The sequence below is a fragment of the Equus przewalskii genome, chromosome 17, assembly GCF_037783145.1.
Source record: "Equus przewalskii isolate Varuska chromosome 17, EquPr2, whole genome shotgun sequence".
NCBI lineage: Eukaryota > Metazoa > Chordata > Mammalia > Perissodactyla > Equidae > Equus > Equus przewalskii.
The window spans coordinates 56587096-56608709 of NC_091847.1; the positions used below are offsets into that span (position 1 = coordinate 56587096).

General features: G+C 37.3%; 1 protein-coding gene across 12 annotated transcripts in view; it reads right to left on the reverse strand.

The window, feature by feature from the left end:
- Positions 1-15264: 15264 nt before the first annotated feature.
- Positions 15265-21614, reverse strand: part of CCDC141 (coiled-coil domain containing 141) — a 181578-nt gene continuing 175228 nt past the window's right edge. For 7 of the 12 annotated variants that reach the window (XM_070580348.1, XM_070580347.1, XM_070580346.1 and 4 more), the window contains 2 exons: positions 19221-20074; positions 16611-17097 (listed from right to left, as the gene is read on the reverse strand). In XM_070580348.1, coding sequence (XP_070436449.1) covers positions 16830-17097; positions 19221-20074 — 1122 coding nt within the window. In that variant the 3' untranslated portion in view covers positions 16611-16829. Of the gene's footprint in view, positions 16325-16610; positions 17098-18241; positions 20075-21614 lie in introns of those variants that run through there. The other 5 variants (XM_070580351.1, XM_070580350.1, XM_070580349.1 and 2 more) reach the window with 2 other exon arrangements.

Sequence of the window (21614 nt, forward strand, 5' to 3'; positions counted from 1 at the left end):
TAACTACAGCTATGCTCCTGGTGGTCTTTGGCTGGAGGACACTGACGTTATATATGTTTACAGACAGGTATATACACAAGTGTAGGTGCGTGCATGCACAACGAAAAGCCAGGGAATATAAATATTAAAATGTTAATAATATTTGTCTCTGGGAGACAGATTATGGGTTAATTTGACATTCTTATTTTTTGCTTATCTATAGTCTCTGGGTTTTCTACAATAAAGATTGTTGCTATGTGTAATAAGAGAAAAATCTATTTAAAATGGAGAAGTGAACTTGTGAGAAATTTCTTATTCTTTAGAAATATTTCTTCAATGTGTTGGAAAAAGACAGAACATTCATGTTCAGACATTATAGCTTTACAAATGAAATTATTAGATAAATCGTATTTTATTTAAATCATAATCCAAACCACAATTAACAGATACTTTTATAATAGAATGTAACTAGATTTTACTGATTTCACTATAGACACTGTGAGAAAAACACAGCAAAAAATAGGAGGCGATGGCTCACAGTAATTAACATTCTTTAATTCATCTCGTTCTCTGACAATTCCTTCCCCTGCTGTGTCCTTTTGAAAGCCTTTTTCAAGTTGATTAATTCATCAGATTTCAACAGTCAACATCTTTATTCTGCAAGTAGTACCTGAGAAATACACATAAATTAATGTCATGTCTCCAGTTTTTTCCTTAACATTTTCTCATATAGAAAGTTCCAAATCTAACTCAATATATTTTTCTTCTTAGCTAATCTATATTCAATGACTCTAGGTCAGTGACCCATATAAGAATAGAAAAATTTGGGGTGGCCCCGTGGCCGAGTGGTTATGTTCATGTGCTCTGCTGCAGCGGCCTAGGGTTTCTCTGGTTCAGATCCTGGGCATGGACAAAGCACCACTCATCAGGCCACGTTGAGGCGGCGTCCCACTTACTACAACTAGAAAGACCCACAAGTAAAATATACAACTATATACTGGGGGGATTTGGGGAGCAAAAGCAGAAAGGAAGGAAAAAAAAAAGATTGGCAACAGTTGTCAGCTCAGGTGCCAATCTTTAAAAAAAAAGAAAAGAATAGAAAAATGCAATAATATTCAAATAGGAGTTGGGGGGATGAGGAAGATAGTCCATCTTATTGTTTTCTTGTCTTGAAATTCCTACAAATAGGCATTATCTCCTAAGGACCCTCTATTAAATGAGTTTTTAGAAATGTAAAAGACATAAGCTTTGTACCAAGGTAAGAATAACAAGATTAACTTCATACAGTTCCAAATTAGTGCATCATAATTTCAGAAATAGTGTGAATTCAATTCTACTTGCTAGGTGGACTGGCTATGAGGTTGTGGGTACAAGCAGAAGTCACTCTTCTAGGAAAGCCAGCGAAAGAACTTTGACCTAAAAATATCCAGAACTGAGGGATCTTTAAGTATGGCCCATCCCTTAACCTGGCCAAAGATGGACTATCTTCTCATGGGTCCCAATGCCTTCTCTGAATATAATCCATGACTTTAAAAATTCCTTCTCAGTTCTCAAGAAGTCGGATCTGAGAGCATGCTTCCACTGCTGGAGCATGCATTCTGCTGGAAGAGGGGAAGAAGCGATGAATGAGGTAGGGAAAGATCCTTCTTTTCCAGGCTAAAGCAGGGGAAAGTCCTCAGCCACAGACTTGCTATGGCTGGAAAGTATGAGACTGGGAGTTTGTAGATCTGGGTTCTGTCCTGGTTTTGTTTCCATCCAGTTACGTGATAACCCCTTGGGTCTATATCTGACAATAGGGGCAAGAACGAGCCTCTTTGAAGAAGACCAGGTAGGGAGGCTGCCTTACCAGGCCAGAGCATGGTGACATTAGTGAAGATAAAAGAAGAGGTCAAATCTGAGATGATTATGAGTTGTTAGGAAATAGAAAACTTGGAGTGAGGGAAATGGATGCAAGGATGGCACCAAGATTTCTGGCTTAAGCAAGTGGGTTGTTAAACGTGCCTTCTACTGAGGTAAGGAGAGAAGCAGCCTTGGATAAAGACAACTTCTGATACAGGGAAAGCTGAGGGTCTAGAGAAAAATTCAACTGGAGGTGCAGGGTAGATAACAGAACCTGGAGCTTATACAGGAGTCTGGACTGGAGATAAATATTTAGAAGCTCTTGGCTCATTTGGTTGGGAGCTGAAACTTTGGCTGTGAATGATCTCTCACTCAGGAAAGCGAGGCCTAGAGGAGAGAACTAGGATGGACAACTGAGGAAGACAATGATTAAAGGAGATGTGCAAGAAGATGGAGTGGGAAGAATAACAGGAAATCTCGGCGAGAATACTAGCATGAAAGCCAAGGGAAATTAATATTTAAAGAATGAGGGAGAAATTAATGACTCCAAATGTTGCTGGAATGTGCCATTTGGATTCAGTGTCATTGTTAGCACTAGAGAGATGTTGTTTCCATACAGTGGTGGGGGACGAAAATGGATAAATCTCTTTCAAGAAATTTCTTTTGTGAAGGGAAGGAAAAGATAGAATGGTAACTGGAGGATTCTTCAGGCTCAAAATAGAAACATCCATCAATTCTTCCCAGAGAAGTGTGAAAGATCAGCATTTCTATCTATGAGTGTACATTCCATATTGAATGTCAGGGGCATGCCACTGCATAGCACAAGACACATGGATGTTTGAAGAAATAAGTCTATGCTTTCAAAGACATGTCACTTCATACTTGCTACTGATTGTAGAGAACGAACACTTTAATTGGGTTTTTGGTACTGAGTGAGCAACGATTGAATAAGTGCTGGCTCAATGAAGACCTCCACCGACAGTGAGTGGCAGAGGGTGGGGTGGCAATCTGTTTAAGAGGCAGAGGCAACACTGACGCAGACACCGGAACTCAAAAGTCTGAGAAAGAGGCTTGCTTTCTGAGCACTAGGCTGTTCCTGGATGGTGGACAGGTTTTCAAAGTTACCTTAATGAGACAGAATGGCTTTTAGACCAGAGTAGAATGCAAGGAAAAGAACCACTTCCAACAAGTCATGAACACATTGTCCAGAAATGGAAGGCAAAAAAGGGAGTTACCAAGGCAAACGTTGGCTCTCTCATCCTTCCAGCAACATCTGAAAGGCGGCAGGCAGGGCACAGTCTGAAAGGCCCACGTGTTCAGGGAACCTTGTATTGCGAAGATAAGCTCATCAGGCCACCTGAGTCTAGTGATAATGAATTCAAACTTATCCCTCTAACTCCGTACTCACTGAGCAATCTTTCGGATAGTAATTTGCTTCTCTTGTAGCTTGCTGTAATGATGCTGTAAAATCATATTCACATTTTAAGCAGTGATTAGTTTCAGCAACATGTCGTCTGTCATATTAATGAACGCTGATAAATATAACTACTGATTTCATTTTGTTTATCTTTTGTTTGCAGTTTTTCCCCCTAGCTTTATAAACATAAGTAACTTATATTTAGTTTAATAGTTACTCAAATTTAAGTAATAAAATATTAAAAACAACACAATAAAAATTCTTGGGACCTGCAGTAATATTTTTTTCTTAAAATAGATTTATTACTAAAGTTTAGAGAAACAGTTTCACAACGGAAAAATCTAGGTGATGCTTAAAACAATCACTTCATTTTATGCCTACAAACCATATTTGGTTAGATTTCACCTTTTGATCACTTCAAAAATTAGTTAGTGGTTTTCTTTTCAGAGCCATTTAAAAAAATTAATAGACTTTTTGGAGAAGTTTTAGGTTTACAGAAATATTGAGCAGCAAGCCCTGAGAGTTCCCATGTATTCCCTTCCCACACAGGTCGCCCCTATTATTCACATCTTGTGTTAGTGGAGTACATTTGTCACAATTGATAAGCCAATATTCTGGACACTGCAGTGTGGAATCAAATCTCCTTTCTGGAGGTGGGAATGTTGGAATTTTGTCTAGCACTAAAAGAGGAAAAGATATTTGAAATTGCTGATATAAGCCAGGCAGATGCAATATTTTAAATGTGTTCCCTTGCAGAAGTGTTTATAAACAACAACAATCTCCTTTTTACTGCAATCTCATCATCCTCTAACATCTAGGATGACCCATAGTTTCACAGACTGAAAAAACAAGAGTAAAAGTAAAACAAAGCCTGATAAAGATAAGTCTTTATCCCAAGACTCTTGAATATGGTCACCTTGTCAAATTCAACTTTCCTCACATGTAACAGGGAGAGGACTCAACAGGAGGACCTCATTGTTAAGCTACCAAATTTCCACGCTCTGTCGGGGATCTGTCGGAGCGAGGGTTTACAAAGTAAAAAGCCACGTTCTTGGAGACTATACTATAGGCACAGACTTAAACAGAATTAGTATCAACATTTAGAACTGGACATGAAGGCTGTGATTCAAATAGATTTTATAAAAAAATAATATCCTCCACATTTTTTCCCCTATCAAATTCCAGGAGACCGTACACTCCAATCTGATGAATTTCATGGGCTTTTATTTGATGCATTTGATTGAACGTCATCATTATCATTATACTGCAGGGTGAAATGTCAAAAATTTTAGCTTTCATAACAAATTAAACCTATCTGGGAACCTACCCAGATAGTAGTAATTCATTTAAGGAAAGATAAACTAATAAAGGAAAAAGTTAAATAATGAAGCAGCAGTAAAATTGTTTTGCGAAGGGCGCATTAATTGCTGGATTTTATTTTCTGAATTTTGCTGAACAAAGCACCGTGTTGGATCCATACCGTGCTAACTTGTGTCTTTAGAATAGTGCTTCCCACCAGGGACGATTTTATGCCAGGGTACATCAGGCAATATCTGGAGACGTCTTTGGTTGTCACTACTGAGGTTGGGCGTGCTAATGGCGTCCAGTGGGTAGCGGCCAGGGATGCTGCTAAACATTCCACAACGCGCAGGACAGGCCCCACAACAAAGATTTTTCTGGCCCTGAATGTTAATAGTGCTGAGCGTGAGAAACCCTGCCTTAGAGGAATACACGTGGAAACCACATTCTCCTTATCTTGAAGTAACTTTAGTAAGTATATAGATATCCTATAGAATGCTCTCCTCAAACCCAAGCAGAAAGTAGTATCTACATAGAACATTTTCTGCTCAATTTTCCAGATGAGTTGTATATTTGTTAAAAAGCACTTTATTACATTAAAGGACATCCATGGAGTATATTTATTACATATGCTTATTAAGCATATGCATAAGCATATTCACCAAGTAAAGCACACTATCCTACTTCCCCTTGTTTATCTGATACGTAATAGACATTAAGTCCTGATTTACTGCAGTTTATGTTCTATCACAGGGTGGCTGATTAGAACCATGTAGTTACTTCTGTTTGAAAATATAGCTGCTGCTCTGCCCTCTGGCTCACTTTGAAAATTGGTGGTTCTGAAAGCTTAAGATACTATTTTTACTCTTCTTATTTGGCTCTGACTTGTGTAACTCTGTTCCTGTTTCTCGTTTTCCTTGGTTTGGTTACTGTGGTGGAGGATGGTTGTGTGTGTGTGTGTGTGTGTTTAGGATGGGGGCAGGGTTGTAATCACTCAGATGAGGCTCAGATAATTTCTCTTTCAGGATTATCTTTATTCTGAAAACCAGAATTTATAATTTCACAAAATCAAATTTTCCTTTTAGATATATATTCTTAATTAAACGTACAGTCTCTTCCTGTGAAAATTTAAAGAACAAAAAAATGATATCTAAATATGTTGGGTACTAAAAAATATTTTTATCCAGACTTAAGTTCAATTTAGAAGAAAATTATGAAGTGTTCTATTTGTGATTACTCCAGATGCAATAAGAAGATATTTTAAAAAGTGACTAAAACACTGTTGTTTTTCCCTAAAAATGAGAGCTAAAGTAGATCAAAGTGAAATCAAACAATATATTTTAAAGAAAACATTAATTTATATGAACCGTTCAGAAGCAAGCATTAGAAATACGTAAAAGCTTCTTTCAAAAGAGATCATAATAGAAAAATAATTTGACTTCATTTCAACACAATAAAGGCTAAAATTTTTTAATTACCTGCAACTGGTGCTGAGATTTTCTTTAAAGCAGGTTCTGTGTGGGTGGACATGTTGATAATCCTGTTTAGAGTGCCACAGTCTTATGAGGTCTCCTCTCCATGAAGTTCTGCAAGATTCCACATGCTAAATATGTCAAAAAGACTTTCTATGTTCTATTATGCCACTGTGCATTTTTATATTCATTCCACACAAAAAGACTGTTCACTAGGATTATGTTTTCCTAAACAACGACAAGAGCTATGCCAACTGACTTTCTCTTTTCTGACACAGGGATAACTTTTTATCAACTACTATACGGTATATTCTCAGTAATTTTATCATTCCACTGAGTCATAGACTGCCAACAGGATTTCTGCATTAAAGGGCCTCGAGCCTGGGACTTTTGGTGGTTGAATAAGAGCCTGTCTGTGTTTGAGTACACCAGGTTTTTGGCTGACTCTCTGGAGTCCTACAGTTACATTTTTCTTTTCTTCTCTGGTCAGTAAAGAGAATATTTTTATGACTGCCGGGGAGTGTACTATCCCCAGCATGGGAAGCTCTTATCTTCTCTGCCTTCTGCCTCCCGGGAAATTTTCTTTAAGTTTTATTCTAAAGCTTGGCTGGCCACTTGATCATTTGGCTCCCAAATACCAAGTCCTTGGATATAGCATCTGCCTGTTCTAATGAGAAAACCAAAAATGAACTTGTGTATTTAATACCCCTTAAAGATAAGTGAGAGCTGAAAGCACTTTCAGAGATGGCTTAATTTATATGGTCATTCACAGGCAAGGAACAGAGATTTGAGTTGCCTAAATCCTTAGAGCTCTTCCGTAGCAGAGCTAGGATTAGAATTAGCTAGGATTAGTTCTTCAAAATAGCAACATTTAAGCGAAATAATACAGAATAGCTCATATCTTTAAAACAAGTGCTCATTTATATATGAATGCAAGATGATTAAAACAGGCTCAAACGCATGCTATGTGTTAAATCAGCATTCCATGGGGCCAGCTGGGTGGTGCAGTGGTTAAGTGCACACATTCCGCTTCCGGGGCCCAGGGTTCGCTGGTTTGGATCCTGGGTGTGGACGTGGCACCACTTATCAAGCTATGCTGTGGCAGGCATCCCACATATAAAGTAGAGGAAGATGGGCACAGATGTTAGCCTAGGGCCGGTCTTCCTCAGAAAAAAGAGGAGGATTGGCAGCAGATGTTAGCTCAGGGCTGATCTTCCTCGAAAAAAAGAAAAAAACCCCCAGCATTCCATGATTTTAACAAGCATTATTTAAAGATTTCAATTAACTTATAAAAAGGTACCTGACAACCTCAATGAAAAAGCCTATATTTATCCAATTAAAAGAGGATTCAGATGTCTGTAGTTTTCTCAGAGCAACATCCTTAGAAAGGCTGAGTTTTATCTCATCTACTTTATTCCAAATGGCAATTCTAGATTAGATATGTAAAGTCACATCCATCATTAAAAAATTAAAATGAAAGTGAACCTTGGCTATAATTTGTTTATTTCCAGTAATGTATACAGCCAACATCACATAATTTAAATATCAATGATACTCATTTTAAATGTGTGTCAATGTTATCAAAATAACCATATAAACTTTGTATTTGTACTGTATGTGGAGTCAAAACATACTTTCATCCTAATATCATGAACAGCACAGTTTCCTTGGTAATCTCTATTTACACAAATGGTAGGAGTAGATGTTAATAATCTTCTAAAAATTAGATTAGTTGCTTTTATTTCAAAACATTTAAGTGAGAACACTGTAACTCAAGTTTTTAGGTCACTTGAAATAGTATGCTCTGGGAACTCATATTGCTAAGCTTTCCAAAGGGCATTTGATGTTGGCATTGACTTGTTGGCTATTTATGCTCATTAGTCAGGCCTGGAACTCTGACTATAACTGCAAGTGCTATCTGATTTTTTTCCCCCAAAGGAGTTCTAAATGCAGAGAATATTCTTCTCATTCTGGATAAATCTTGGGCATAGTTTCAGACAAGCGCTATAGCAGTTATAATCTGGCAGACCTGCTTTAGTCCTAGGAGACTTAGTTGGGCAGCAATGTGGGTTTTGAACATGAATACTATTCTTCTGGGACCTATTTTGCAGAGTTCTTAGCAGCATTGCGTACACACAATATATTGTCAAAACTATCCGATTAAACATATGATGCCTAAACTTGAATTCATTTTCAAACAGGACCTCTACAGGTTTCACATTGGTCCATACCACTCTAACTTCTTTTACTGTTTTTACTATAGAAATCTATCAATCCATCTCAGGGTTTCTATGGCAACCAATGTTGAATTCTTCGACTTTGATTCTTACAAATTTGGAGCACAGATGATACCAATTTGAAATTGTTGCATACAAGGCTTGAATTCTTCAAAAACCAAGGTATTCTCTAAAACAATGTTTCTCAAACTTTAATATGCATAAAAATGGCTTGAGAATCTTGCTAAAATGCAGATTCTGATTTAGTAGGTCTGGGGTGGAATCTGAGATTCTTCACTTTAAACAAGCTCCTAGGTGGTGCTGATGCTGCTGACCCTCCGTAGCAAGGCTCTAAAAGACACACCAGAAAAAATCAAGCAATTGGCTTATAACAACTTATTTTTTAAGATGTGTAGTTCTATAGCAGTTGTGAAAAAATTTTTTTTCCTACTTTATATTAACTCTTCACTTAAAAAAAATTGGGTATGAAAGGGAGAGGCTGCCAAATGTGAACACACAATGGAGAAATGTCCCTCTTTTCTGCTCATCTGAAACTTTGCAGGTTGGCTCAAACAGACTAAATCTTAGAGGTTTACATGACAGTGTCTGCATACTAAACTGGAGGAAACTTCTCGGAAGCTAGCCCAGAGATTCTTAGGGTCAGTCCTGGTGGAATCGTCACATAGAGACAGATGAGGATGCCTGAGATGACTTTCTACACCAAGTCTTTGTAAGATTTTCAGAGGACATCCATTATGGATATAGATACAATTAGATGCATCCATATGTGAGTTTGCAGATATATAGGGATGTGTAAGCATATGTATGTATAGTGTGTGTTTACTTCAAAACAGAGCAGAGAAAGAAGGAGGAGGCTACAATTGTTTTTAAAGCCAACATCTCAGAGAAGGACATTAACACACAATCATAACTGGATTTCCGTTTCCTCTTCAGCACTGTAATGGTTCCTAGCCTCCATCCCATTTAATTTCATCGTATTGTTATAGTTATTGCTTGCCATCTTGTCTTTATCATCTCAGTTATTTATTGCCTTAGATAATATTTCCTGTTTGTGTCTGACATGGAGTTTCACTTCAGTGAATTTCACCAGCAGAGTTCCATGAGCCTGAAAAATGTTTAATATGGCCATTGGGTAAAATTATTGATGCAGTACACAATTAGCTACTTAGTGCCAGGAAAAACAAATTCTTTATTATGTCATCTCTCCTAAACATTTTCCCATTAAAATTAATGACATGGTGAGAAAGCATAGGAGAAATGAACTCAATAGCTAGTTCCTTTTTTGTGGAGAAAGGATATACCATAGTGAGAAACCAGTACATTTGACTTTAGAAAACTGTCTTCACTTGCTTTGATTACTGTCCTATTATACAAAAGATCACTATTTTGCAATGAGATGTTAAGTAGAAGTATATTTCCTGTTAAATATTAGCCACCATGATAATTTTTCCTCTTGAATTGAAGCAATTGCACTTATTAAGAGCATTTGTGAGTCAATATTCATACAAGAATAAATAGCCCCTATATGCAAAATGTTGAATGAGATAAACAGATTAAATTTATTACATTTACAAGAATTTAATGTTAAGTTACAGTTTAAAGAACTCCCAGTGGAGCTAAGAAATATGTAAGTAAATTCTATTGTTTCCAGGTGCCCAGTAGATATAATATATATTTCATTATCTGCATGTATAAACCACCTGCAATAAAAAAGAAATGAACACACAAAACATTTGTTCCTGCAGTAATCATATATGCTTTAATAACCTTGAGAAATGAGTTGGAAAAATCCATCTTTAAGGACCCACATTCAGTGCTTCATATGGAAAATTCAAATACAATAGCCAATAGATTAAAAAAAAACCCAACAGCTGCTTCTTGACCATGATTTATGATACGGTTATTACATTTAAATAAAAGTAACCTCTAGGTTGTATTTAGAAATAACTCTTTTGATAGCTATCTCTGACGAATTTAAATGGATTTATATTTGGAGTTGATATATATTTACATAGATATAAATAGTATTTTCCCTTCTCTGTCAGCTATCTCAGAATCCTGTTTGAAATATACTGATTTTTAAGTTTACATTTTTAAAATTGGAGTTGTGCTGAGTATTTTATCTTATAGAATGCATATAAATATATGTCTGTATTATACATTATACTACTGTTCAAATAAGAAAAGCCTATTTCTTCATTAACTCTTGGTCATGGGTTGCTCATGGCACTGGTACCATCACCATGAGGTGTTTTTCTAACCTGATGACATCATACATCACTTGGGCATTTTATATGTTACCTAATTCCTACAGATAAGAACACTTACTAAGAAATTGGTACATATGCACACCATTTGTATCACCAAGATGCAAAACTTTTGAAATGGTTTTTATTAATTCACAATGTTATTAATGACATGTGACACACTCTATGCTACGTAATTGTGATTAAGCCAACCAACAATTTTATGTTTAAAGAAACTATATAGATTTTCCTAATTCTGAGGTTCTCTGTGAGATGGCACCATCCCTCTAACTGATTGATTTTTCACCTAAGTTGAGTTAGAGTCAGATCACAGAAGAATGGGACTCACATGCCAAGAGGACCAGTCCCTGTAACTGAGACTGTGCTCATGACACACATGTACATTCTGTGAAGCCCGGGTCATTCTTCATGCTTCACTTTGGTGGCCCAGGGTTTCGCAGGCTCAGATCTTGGGCACAGACCTAGCACCACTCATCAAGCCATGCTGAAGCGGCGTCCCACACAGCAGAGCCAGAAGGACCTACAACTAGAATATACAACTTTGTAATGGGAGGCTTTGGGGAGAAAAAGGATCAGTAGTGATGACCCTGTCATCATTTCTGATATTGGTAATTTGTGTCCTTTCTCTTTTCTTGGTTAGCTTGTTTAGAGATGTATAATTTTACTGATCTTTTCAGAGAAACAGGTTTTGGTTTAATTTCTTTTCTCTATTATTTTCCTGTTTCCAAGGTCATTTAGTTATATTCTAATTTTTATAATTTCTGCTTGCTATAGGCTTAAATAGCTCTTTTTTTCCCCTAATTTCCTAAAGTGAAAGCTTAGGTTATTGATTTTAGTTCTTTCTTCTTTTCTAAGATACGCATTTAATGCTAGAAATTTCTCTCTAAGTGCTGATTTTGCTGCATCCCAGACCTTTTATAAGTTGTATTTTTATGTCTTTCAAAATATTTAAAAATTTCTCTTGAGATTTATCTTTTGACCCATGTGTTATTTAGAAGTGTGTTGTTTAATTTCCGAATATTTGGAGATTTTCCATTCATCTTTCTGATTTCTATTTTAACCCTATTGTGACCTAAGAACATACTTTGTATGATTATTTTTACTTTAAATTTGTTAAGTAAGGTGTGTTTTATGGCCAAGAATATAGTCCATCTTGGTGAATGCTCCATGTGAACTTAAGAAGAATGTACATTCTGCTGTTGCTGAGTACATTATTCTATAAATGTCAATTAGATATTTAAGTGAGTTCTAAGTGGAAAAAGAGCCTTAGCAGGGAGCCATCTGAATATAGATTGAAAACTTCAAATTATGCAACTATTGTTGTTCTGGTTTAAAGAAAAATCAAGTTGGATCAATGTTTTCCAGCTACTCTTATGGTTAAAATAAGTTTCTATTTTACCTGGTTTTTATTGTCTAAATGTAAATATATGCACATCAACATTCTTGTCTTACAATTCTTTCTGTTCCCTTATCCTTTTAGGAGGATAGGATATTGATTTTATGGTATAAAAAAGAAGATCTGAAGAATTGGATTTGCCAGATCCTGGCTTATGCAAATGAAACTGGCATTGAACAGAAGGAAGAGCTATCTGGCCAAACACTCAAACTCCAGAATTAAAGACTTGTTCATCTGGAGGAATGTCATGCATTCAACCTTTACCACTGATGCTTGGGTAGTTCACAATGTTTTACAAACTCTCATCAACACAAGGATTAGTGGTATGAGCATTCAAGGGTCAAGGCCAAATTAGCAGCTTTGTGCTTTCCATTTTGAGGTTGAATTCATACACAGCTGATAACATTCAAATCTCATCTCAAGTGATGAGAGCAGAGAAAATGAATTGTTGTTGCTTTAAGCAGGACACTGTCTCATTTCGTGAATGCAAATGTGTCGCTCTCTGGTGCAGCTCAAGATTCTGCTTATTATAAACCTAAAACAGTCTGCCATGCTTTTTGGTGTTTGCATTGACACATACAATATCAGAGTGCACTAGGAGGAGACATTGTATTTTGTTTCAACTAATTTATTTCGTGGACACACGTAAAACACCATTCGTACAATGGGAATGTCAAAAGCTTCAGATGGCAATTTCTAGTAAGGAATGGTCATGAATAAAATCAAAGTGGAACAAGATGTGATATTTTTTCCTTTCTTCATTTGGAATTCAAATAATCTTAAGTTCTTGGATTTAGCTTTTTTATATTTACATGTATGAATGAAATGCCTGTTTCAAATAAGATCTGTTCACGACCAGGTTACTGAGCCCCAACTATAATAAAATATTGATAATTTGTGTAATCTTCTAAAGAAGTACATAAATCCAGGTTCGGGCAGTTTGGACTTAGTCACTGAGAGTGGAGTGGAGACACCCACTGCTCCACTCACACCTGATGATGATTTATGCCTGATTACCTGCACTTTACGTCAAGAACAATGATCCTGGAGGTTGCCTCTTCTCTCAGTATTGTTCTGCCACTAGAGCCAGCATCTATCTTTAAGTTTCAATTTTCAATCAGGGTCTATCCCAGAGGATCTGGAGGGTTTTCATTTAAGTTTTGTTGATTAGATGAGAGTGTTTTATGCATACTTCACAGATAGAAGCTAATCCTGACTGGCTAATGTCCAAAATGAGGACGAACAATCAGGTAACAAACACATCTTTCTCTTTTTACATTCTCCACACCCCTTCTCTCCAAAAAAAGAAAAAGCAAGCTAGGCTTATCTTTGTTTACCTCTGGCAATTCAAGAAATCTTCCTTGAGTGTGACTATGTCTTAGGTACTGGGAATATAATGATGAAGAGGGCTGTCACAGATCCTGCTGATAAGGATCTCAGGGTCTAGTCAGAGGAGACGGATGCTCAAACATGCAATTCTGATGCTATGTATTAAGGGACATGACATGGGCAGCTCAGGTGTTGACACAGCACATAGCAGAAGCATCTACACTGGACTTGATAGGTCAGAAGGCTTCCTGGGGGAAGTTGTATCTCAAACGGAACTGGAAGGATAAGCAGGAGTTAGGGCAGATGAAGATAAGATAGAATACAGTAAGGGAGTTCCAGGAAGAAAGGACTGCAGAGAAGAAAGAGTGTGATAGAGTAAAGCCCTGAAATTAAATGTTGCTCTGTGGGTGGATCAGAGGAGACACAACAGAGGCTGGAGGCCAGGTACTAAAGGGCCTTGCGTACTACTTGAAGGAATTTAAATTTGAGTGAAGAGTTAGAAGGTTCTTGTAGTAATCTATTTAATCTATTTTAAACCTGTGTCTTGATGGTAAGTGATGGTTAGCATTCCTGAATGAAATTGCTAAATTTTTCATGCTTCTTTTTCTATTTCAGGTATTATAGACTATGCAGAGATTCAAATGTAAGGATTCCTATAGTAAATTTCTCCTGAAGGGGCTGGCTCGAGGCACTGTGATTAAGTTTGTCATGCTCCGCTTCAGCCACCTGGGTTTGTGGGTTTGGATCCCAGGCGCAGACCTATACTGCTCATCAGCCATGCTATTGCAGCAACCCACATATAAGTGGAGGAAGATTGGCACAGTTGTTAGCTCAGGGCTAATCTTCCTCAGCAAAAATAAATAAATGAATAAATAAAGATTCTCTTGGTATTGAGTGTGAAAAAAACCTTACCACTAAATGTTTATACATCCTTTTATTAGAAAAATCAGAAGTGGAAAACTCAATGATTTTGCTTTTAAGAAGCTAAAAGCACATTTTGTGTTGCACTCCTTCAAGTTGTCAAGTATATATTCTTTTAAATCTTTCTTTTCATTTTCATTTTCTTGTTGTTTTGATATTGCTGTCTAGAATTTTCTCTAGAAGTAAATGAGTAGAAATCATGTATACATCTTAAAATAAAAACATTATTTGAATTTCCTGTTTTTCCTTTTTAACTAATAATCTTAGTTCATACTTCCTTGAAGAGAATTCTTTGATCAAGACAGAAATCTTAGCAAAAAGGAAAATCACACTTAAGTCTTTGAAATTAAAACATAACCAGAAGAATAAAGAATAGCAAATTATTCTTCTCTGCTGCGGGAATTACTAGACAGTCAATCAATAGCCTAGAAAAATAAGGTAGGTAGGTAGGTAGGTAGATAGATAGATAGATAAATGGATGGATGGATGGATGAATGAGTGGATGGATGGATAGATGATAGATATACAGACAGCCACCTGAACTACATGTTGAATATCAGCATAATGCTTTTTCCCAATATTTGAGTCTATATATGTGTGTGTACATATATGTGTGTGTATATATATACATCTTATACTTGCTATATACATCAAATATATCAGGGCTGCATATGCCTTATTTGGTCATATACCATGGATATATGTATATCCCACGCTGCTCCCCAAAGGATTAACATTCACTGGCATGCAACAGGTAAAGCAAACCAGCAGTTCCCATGCCCTAACAACTCCAAACCACAAATTCAACAAAATGGGATAGGAGATCCTACTCAATTAACAAGAAAGAGAAAGAAAGTGGGACGAGAATTTGTTACCTGGTCCTGTCTGCTCTCTTTGGACATGAATAGGTTTTACCCTTTAGCTTCAACATGGGAATTAGGGAAGATATGCAAAATACTTAAAACTGGAAAAAAAGGGTAAGAGAGTTAAGAGACTATGAGTTCCCTAGGATGCTGTACATATAAGCTTATAATAGGTTTCTGTCAAAATTTGGAAGAAAATTTAGAGATTTAATTTTTTAATTAAATTGAATACGCAGCACAAGAAAAAATATGCCAACTTTTTACTCAACCACACACTTGACATCTTCAGATAACATCCAGTAAGCATTTAATATCAACTTAAATATATTACATTTAAATATTTTTATTATTTGTAGACAGTCTTACAGCAACATAATTAATTCAATCTCTTCATCAATAATCTACAATGAATTATTCTTTCAACTAAAGATTTTGCCCTAGCATGACAAGGCTATGTTTAAAACTTAAAAAACAAATGTCTCCTTTATTTATGTTTATTTTTTAAAAGAACCAAAAAGATGATCATCATTTCTGAATAATATGTTTCACAGGAAAGCACAGAGTATTCTTCAATATTACACTGATAATTACAAGAAAAGGATAGAATTCATCTTCTGCCATCTTATTACATACTTTTCCCCCTTAGATCATACTAAATACATCCTCCTAAGTTTAATTTCAAGTCTTTGAAAAGGATATAGTCCTAAGAAATTAGAAAGAAATTTAATCTCCAACTCATAAAACATCATTTTCCCACATGGAATAGTTGGAAATCACACACTAACACCACTCCTTTAATTTAATATTCTAAAGAAACAGCATCTGAAAGAGAAATAGTGGTCAGGAGGCAGTGATGACAAATTACATGAAACAATATAATTACCCTTAGCCTTCATAGAGTGCTTTCCATTTTTCAGATCTTACAAGATGTGAAATGAAACTCTCAATTGCCCATGAGGTAGATGATCAACCCATTTTCCAAATAGGAAACTGAGGCATGGGGATGTCCTTCCACAGGCTGCAAAAATGGGCAGCAGCAGAATCAAGATTAGAAACAGGAGGAACCAGTTGCAGTTGTAGATACATGGCTTCCCAAAATATGTCAATGGAATGACAGGAATACTGTCGGTCCATCCCTGCAGCCTGTTCCATCTTGCTCTATGACATGCATAGCTGATGCAAGTTTGAAACTTCATTTAAAGTTGATGGCACATCTATTCTCCAACGTGAAACCCATGAGATCAACACGAGGAATGATTATCTACATCGGCATCCTCAGATTCAGGAATGTAGGCTATGTTGAAACTACATAGAATGTATTTCAATAAATGAGATCAAGACATGAAAAACAAAATTAAAGGACAACTAAAGCAATAATGAAAATTACAACTTCAGTTCAAGATTTCTACTGTTATTCTACAAAGAGATGTTTATGAGTACAATTAAAAATAAATTATCAAACAATTGGATTTGAAATTTAACTTAGTTCTCTACGCTGATGTGAGCCTTGATCTGCATGGTCTTAAATTAGGAGGGAATAAATATAGCATAATTTTACTTTTTTATCTAGAACATATCTCTTTTTAGAATACAAAAATGCGTCCTTATTCACTGCTAGTAATTTACCAAGCTCCTCAAATACATTAAAGCACTAAAGAAAATTTGATTATTTCACCAAGCAGTGGTGTTAACCCAACAAGCCATATGGCCAGAATGCAGGTATACTTGGTGGGTGATCGTGCAGGAAAATCAGTATCCGTGTTGTCCTTTAGGCTCACGAGAATGCCGTCCACGAGTGCCAAGCCCACAGTCACTGTGTGAGTAGCCAGTACATTAGGAACACACTAACATAGATGACACACAGCGTTATCCAGTTTATTCTTGTGATTGGTGGCCTGTGGTTACCTGTCACATGGAGGATGACATTGGAAGAGAGAACGCCACTAGAGTTTTGGGCCTGAGCCACATAGAGGCCTGCGTCTGCCTTGCATACCTTCGGAATGGACACCAAATGTCTCGTCTCCTTGTGTAAAACCTGTAAGTGCCCATCTGCAGACAGTTTCTGGCCTTTCTTGTACCTGAAGCAGAGAGTCAGTTTTTAAAGTCAGGACCACTGTTTATTCACATGATTTCCAAGTTCTAATAACCATTGCAAATAGGCCCATTACTGCTGCAATATTCGCTAGCATTAGCAGGAAAATTGTAGCTACCACAAATTCCAGTGGGGCTGTTTATCCTTCAAGCAGAGGTTGGTAACTAGGGGCCAGTGAAGTTTGATCACCTTGGATCATGTTTTTAAAAAATTGAATTTTTTGACAACATTAACAATTGGATTATTGCATATGAAAATTCAGATAACCAACTACTCTTAAAAACACCAGACCATCTGGTCACACTGGGCCACCATTTGCTCGTGGCAACAACTATGTAGAGTGTGAAATGGCACCCCCTACTTGGCCTGTGTCATTCTTTCAGCTGCTATGGTACAGCAACTTGTGACTTCCTAGAATCTGTATTGGAGTGAGACTCATCTGGCCCGCCATATTCATTCCATAAGATCCACATGAGAAGACCAGTGAGCTGTTGTAGGGGAAGGTACCTACACAGCATTTCCTGGTAAAATGAGTTCATTTAATTTTTGTGAATTAATTTCATTAGAAGAAAATGATTTCTAATTATAAAAGGTATTTATGCAATTGGATTATTACTGTTAATGACGTTTCTAAATTTCCTATAAACATGAGCACTTAGCTTCATCTTTTTATAAAGCAAATAATTTGTTTATTTTGCATATTCTAGATTCTTGTTTATTTATTTATATCCATGTTCTTCTACATAAGAAGTGATGACAAACCTGAATCATTCTCTGTTGCCATTGTCAAGTGATAATTTTGCATTTTTCTGTGTCGTAAGAACGTATGATTCCCTGATAACTTGCCTATTGCTAATTGAGCAAATTGTTGTAAATCTGAGGGCAAGATATTTTTCACAATGTTGCAATAGTTCTTCAACGCAATATACTGACCAAGTTATTTGTTGTGTCAACAAAAACAAGAAACACTTCAGACAACATTTTTCTTTGACGTGAACTGATATTTAATAATAAATTAAATATCTTTTAAATTCATAAATATGAAACTCCTGATCTGTAAAAAACATGCAATTGTAAAAACAACAAAATGAAACAAAAGCATAAATGGTGGCACCGTAGCACAAGTGCAGTTTCTTTGAATAATCTGAGAAACCAAAGTTTTCTCATAAATTCTTTAGATAACCGATTCACGCTTCAAGTGCCATCAATGGGCACACACGATAATTGAAACTGCTAATTTAACATCTACTGAAATATTATCATAAATAAATGCTATTTTATTTATCTTAAAATATAAAATTGTTTTCTTCTATTTGTAATTTTGCCCTCAAAACTACTTAAGGGTGAAAGAATTTCTAAGTGTTTAAAAGTAACTCACATGTTGAGAAACTTACAACTGTTTTTATAACAACAATAGGTAATTCAAAACCTGTATTCTGCACTTTACTTTTATTAAAACAGATAAGCTTAAAAAACAGTGATGTCTCCAGAGTGAACTCAGACTGTTCACATCTCAGTTATTACACTACCTTTCAAAAATGGACTATTACTCATGACTGGGAGCAACTGTGAAAGAAATATTTTTATTCCATCTCTCACACTGAGGAAATTTATAAAAAGAATTCTTAGTGAAACAAACCAATTACAAAGGTGGCATGTGTGACTGTTGGGAGGAGGGAAGAGATGAAATAAGTAAATGAAAGAAAAGGGAAAAACCCAAATTCTTATCTTTTTAATTGAATAGGAGATGTTAAACCAAGAAAATGTCATGCTTATGTAGAAATAAACCATAGGAAAGAATTTCAACCCATAATCTTTATAATGTGGAATGTTAAACTGATAAAAACAAAAACAAACCACAACAAAGTTGCAGTGCTTTTAGAGTTTGTTAAATTATTCTTTTATATAGTTACTTTTTTCTTAAGGGTGTTAGCCATGCTGCTACCAAAATGAGAGTTGGGGGTTTGATGCGAGGTTGAATCATGCAGTGGGGCAGTGTCCTAGAATATTAATAAGCTGTCCCTAAACCTTTAAGTTAGTGCACACAGGATGGTTTGCTCAGGGATCCAATTTGTTTGTGGTTATGGCTTGTCATTATAGGCTACCCACCATGTCAGTGTAGGCTCTGGATATCCTGTTACTTCAACTTCCAAAGTCACTGGAGAACCTTCCATGACAGTGACATTAGACAGGAGCCTGGAGAAATTAGGCGCCTGGCCAGCTAGGCTGACCACGCTGTTCTTTGCTGAGGTACCTTTAATCTCTTCTCGGGGAACCATTTGCCTCTGATAGGCCCAGCTGGGGCCTGATGGAAACCCTAGGCCCGAGAATGCATCCTGGGAAGCATGCAGCCTATCTCGGGTTTTAGTGATGTTATTCTCAGCATGCATCTTCTCCTGTGTTTCTAGCGAACTTCCCTGAGCCTGAGGGTGCTGCTGGAAAGCTCTCCCATGCACTTCACTCGGCATGCTCTCTGGCTGTTTAGCACTGATTTTGCGGAAGCCAGTACTTTTTTCCAGAAATCCTCGGGAGGTTAATGGGAGCTCAGTTTTGACCTGGGGGTACGGTCTCTCAAAATGACTTGAAAATGTTTCTCTGTTATCATTGCAAGCATCAGCAAAAGCAGCAGGTGGTGGAAGACCAGATTCCTGGGCCTCCCCTAGACTGCCGGCCCCTATCTGCATCCTGTGTCTGCTTATATGAAGGCTGAGGGAGGGGCTGGCCCGCTCCTCCACTTCCATGTCAGATGGTGCCAGGGGGGAATCAGGGCTTCCTGGGAGTGGAGGCAAGGAGATGTCATCAGGTGAGACACACTCATATTCTTCTCCTGAAAGTGTGTCTGCAGGCAGGAGCAGGTGTTGGACACTGCTCTCTTTGTCAGGGGACAGCTGCTTCAGGCCCTGGGGAAGTTGACCCTCTCTGGTTCCATTGATGGCCAAAATGTCTGCTAGATGTGCGTTCTCCTTCAAAACAGAAAAGCCAAAGCTCTGAATTAGGCATTGTGTTTTCTTTTTTCAGGTCTCAAACTCAACTCCAGAGAGACAACTTGAGAAATTCTACAGTGAGTTAAAGCTAGGAGCCCTGGCACAAGCATTACGGAACTTGAAACCATTCGTCCGTCTACCCTGGGCATAGTCCCATCCCATGACTAAGGAATTGGTAAACTGACCTCAGGTCTCTGAGTGAAATGTGATACAGCTTGTGAAACAGAAAAGAGAAGGCCCTAGTTTTCATCTGTAAGGAAGGGGTTGGCCTGGATCAATGTCTTTCAAATCATAATCTGAAGTGTCTCCTTCCACCAGCAAATTCTGCTTGGGTTGATCGCCTATGCTCCATGGGAACACATAGCTCCTAACATTGGAGACGCCCTTGTTAGGTGATCTCTCAGATCCTCCTAGAATTACCTCCTCTCCTTTCTCAGGAAAGCCATTCTTTTTTAAAATTTTTATTGTGGTAAAATGTATACGACATAAAATTTACCACTTTAACCATTTCTAAGTGTATAGTTCATGGCATTAAATATCTTCACATTATTGTGCAACCATCACCACCATCCATCTCCAGAGCTTTCACACCATTCCAAACGGAAACTCGACCCACTAAACACTAACTCCCCATTCTCCCCTCCCCCTAGCCCCTGGCAACCACCATTCTGCTTTCTGTCTCTATGAATTTGACTACTCTAGGAACCTCATATGGAGAAAGCCATTTGTAATGACTGATTTTGTTTCTTCAAGCCCCTTAGTTTTGTCCTTACATTGAAAAATATTGATTGAGCACCTGTTATATACTAGATACTGTGTTAGACATGTGAGAGAGGAAACGGTAAGTAAAAGTACAGTCTCTGCCCTCGTGAAGATGACAGCCTAGTGGCAGAGGTAGATATTAATGCAACAATCACACGTTGTGGCCTTTCACAAGAGAACACACTGGGATACAACAGAGGAACACCTGCCGGTTATCCTCCTGCCCCATGTGGAGCATAGGTCATGCCAGGATGCCATGAACAGCCGTACTTCACCTCCTGCTGACAGTGATCTAGCGTTCCACCCCGTTAATCCACATCTATCTCTTGGTTAAGAAGAGGCTCAAATATCCCTCTGGCATAGACTCAAAAGAACACTGAAGCTGAACAGGCTCTCATCTATCCCAACCTGCTTCTTTTATATCTACTTCTTTCTTTGCCTTTCATCAGCATTTTGGGTGCATTTTTACTTAATTAGCAATTACTGGTTTTGGTCCTCTTGCTACTCCTTGCACATAAGAAAGTTACATCTTGCCTTGGCTTTGAGTTCTTCATTTTAGCCCATAGTCCTGCTCCTGACATCCACTTTATAAATGATTTCTGAGAAATAAATGTGTTTTCAGATCGAAGGTTAGAAGCCAAAACAAAACAATGTTATCCCACAGATATGCCGTCCTCCGAGAAAGCATAAACCCAGCTTAGAGAAAGGAGTTTCCTTCAGCCATTTAGTAGAAGTTTAAATTCTGAGTCTAAAAGCT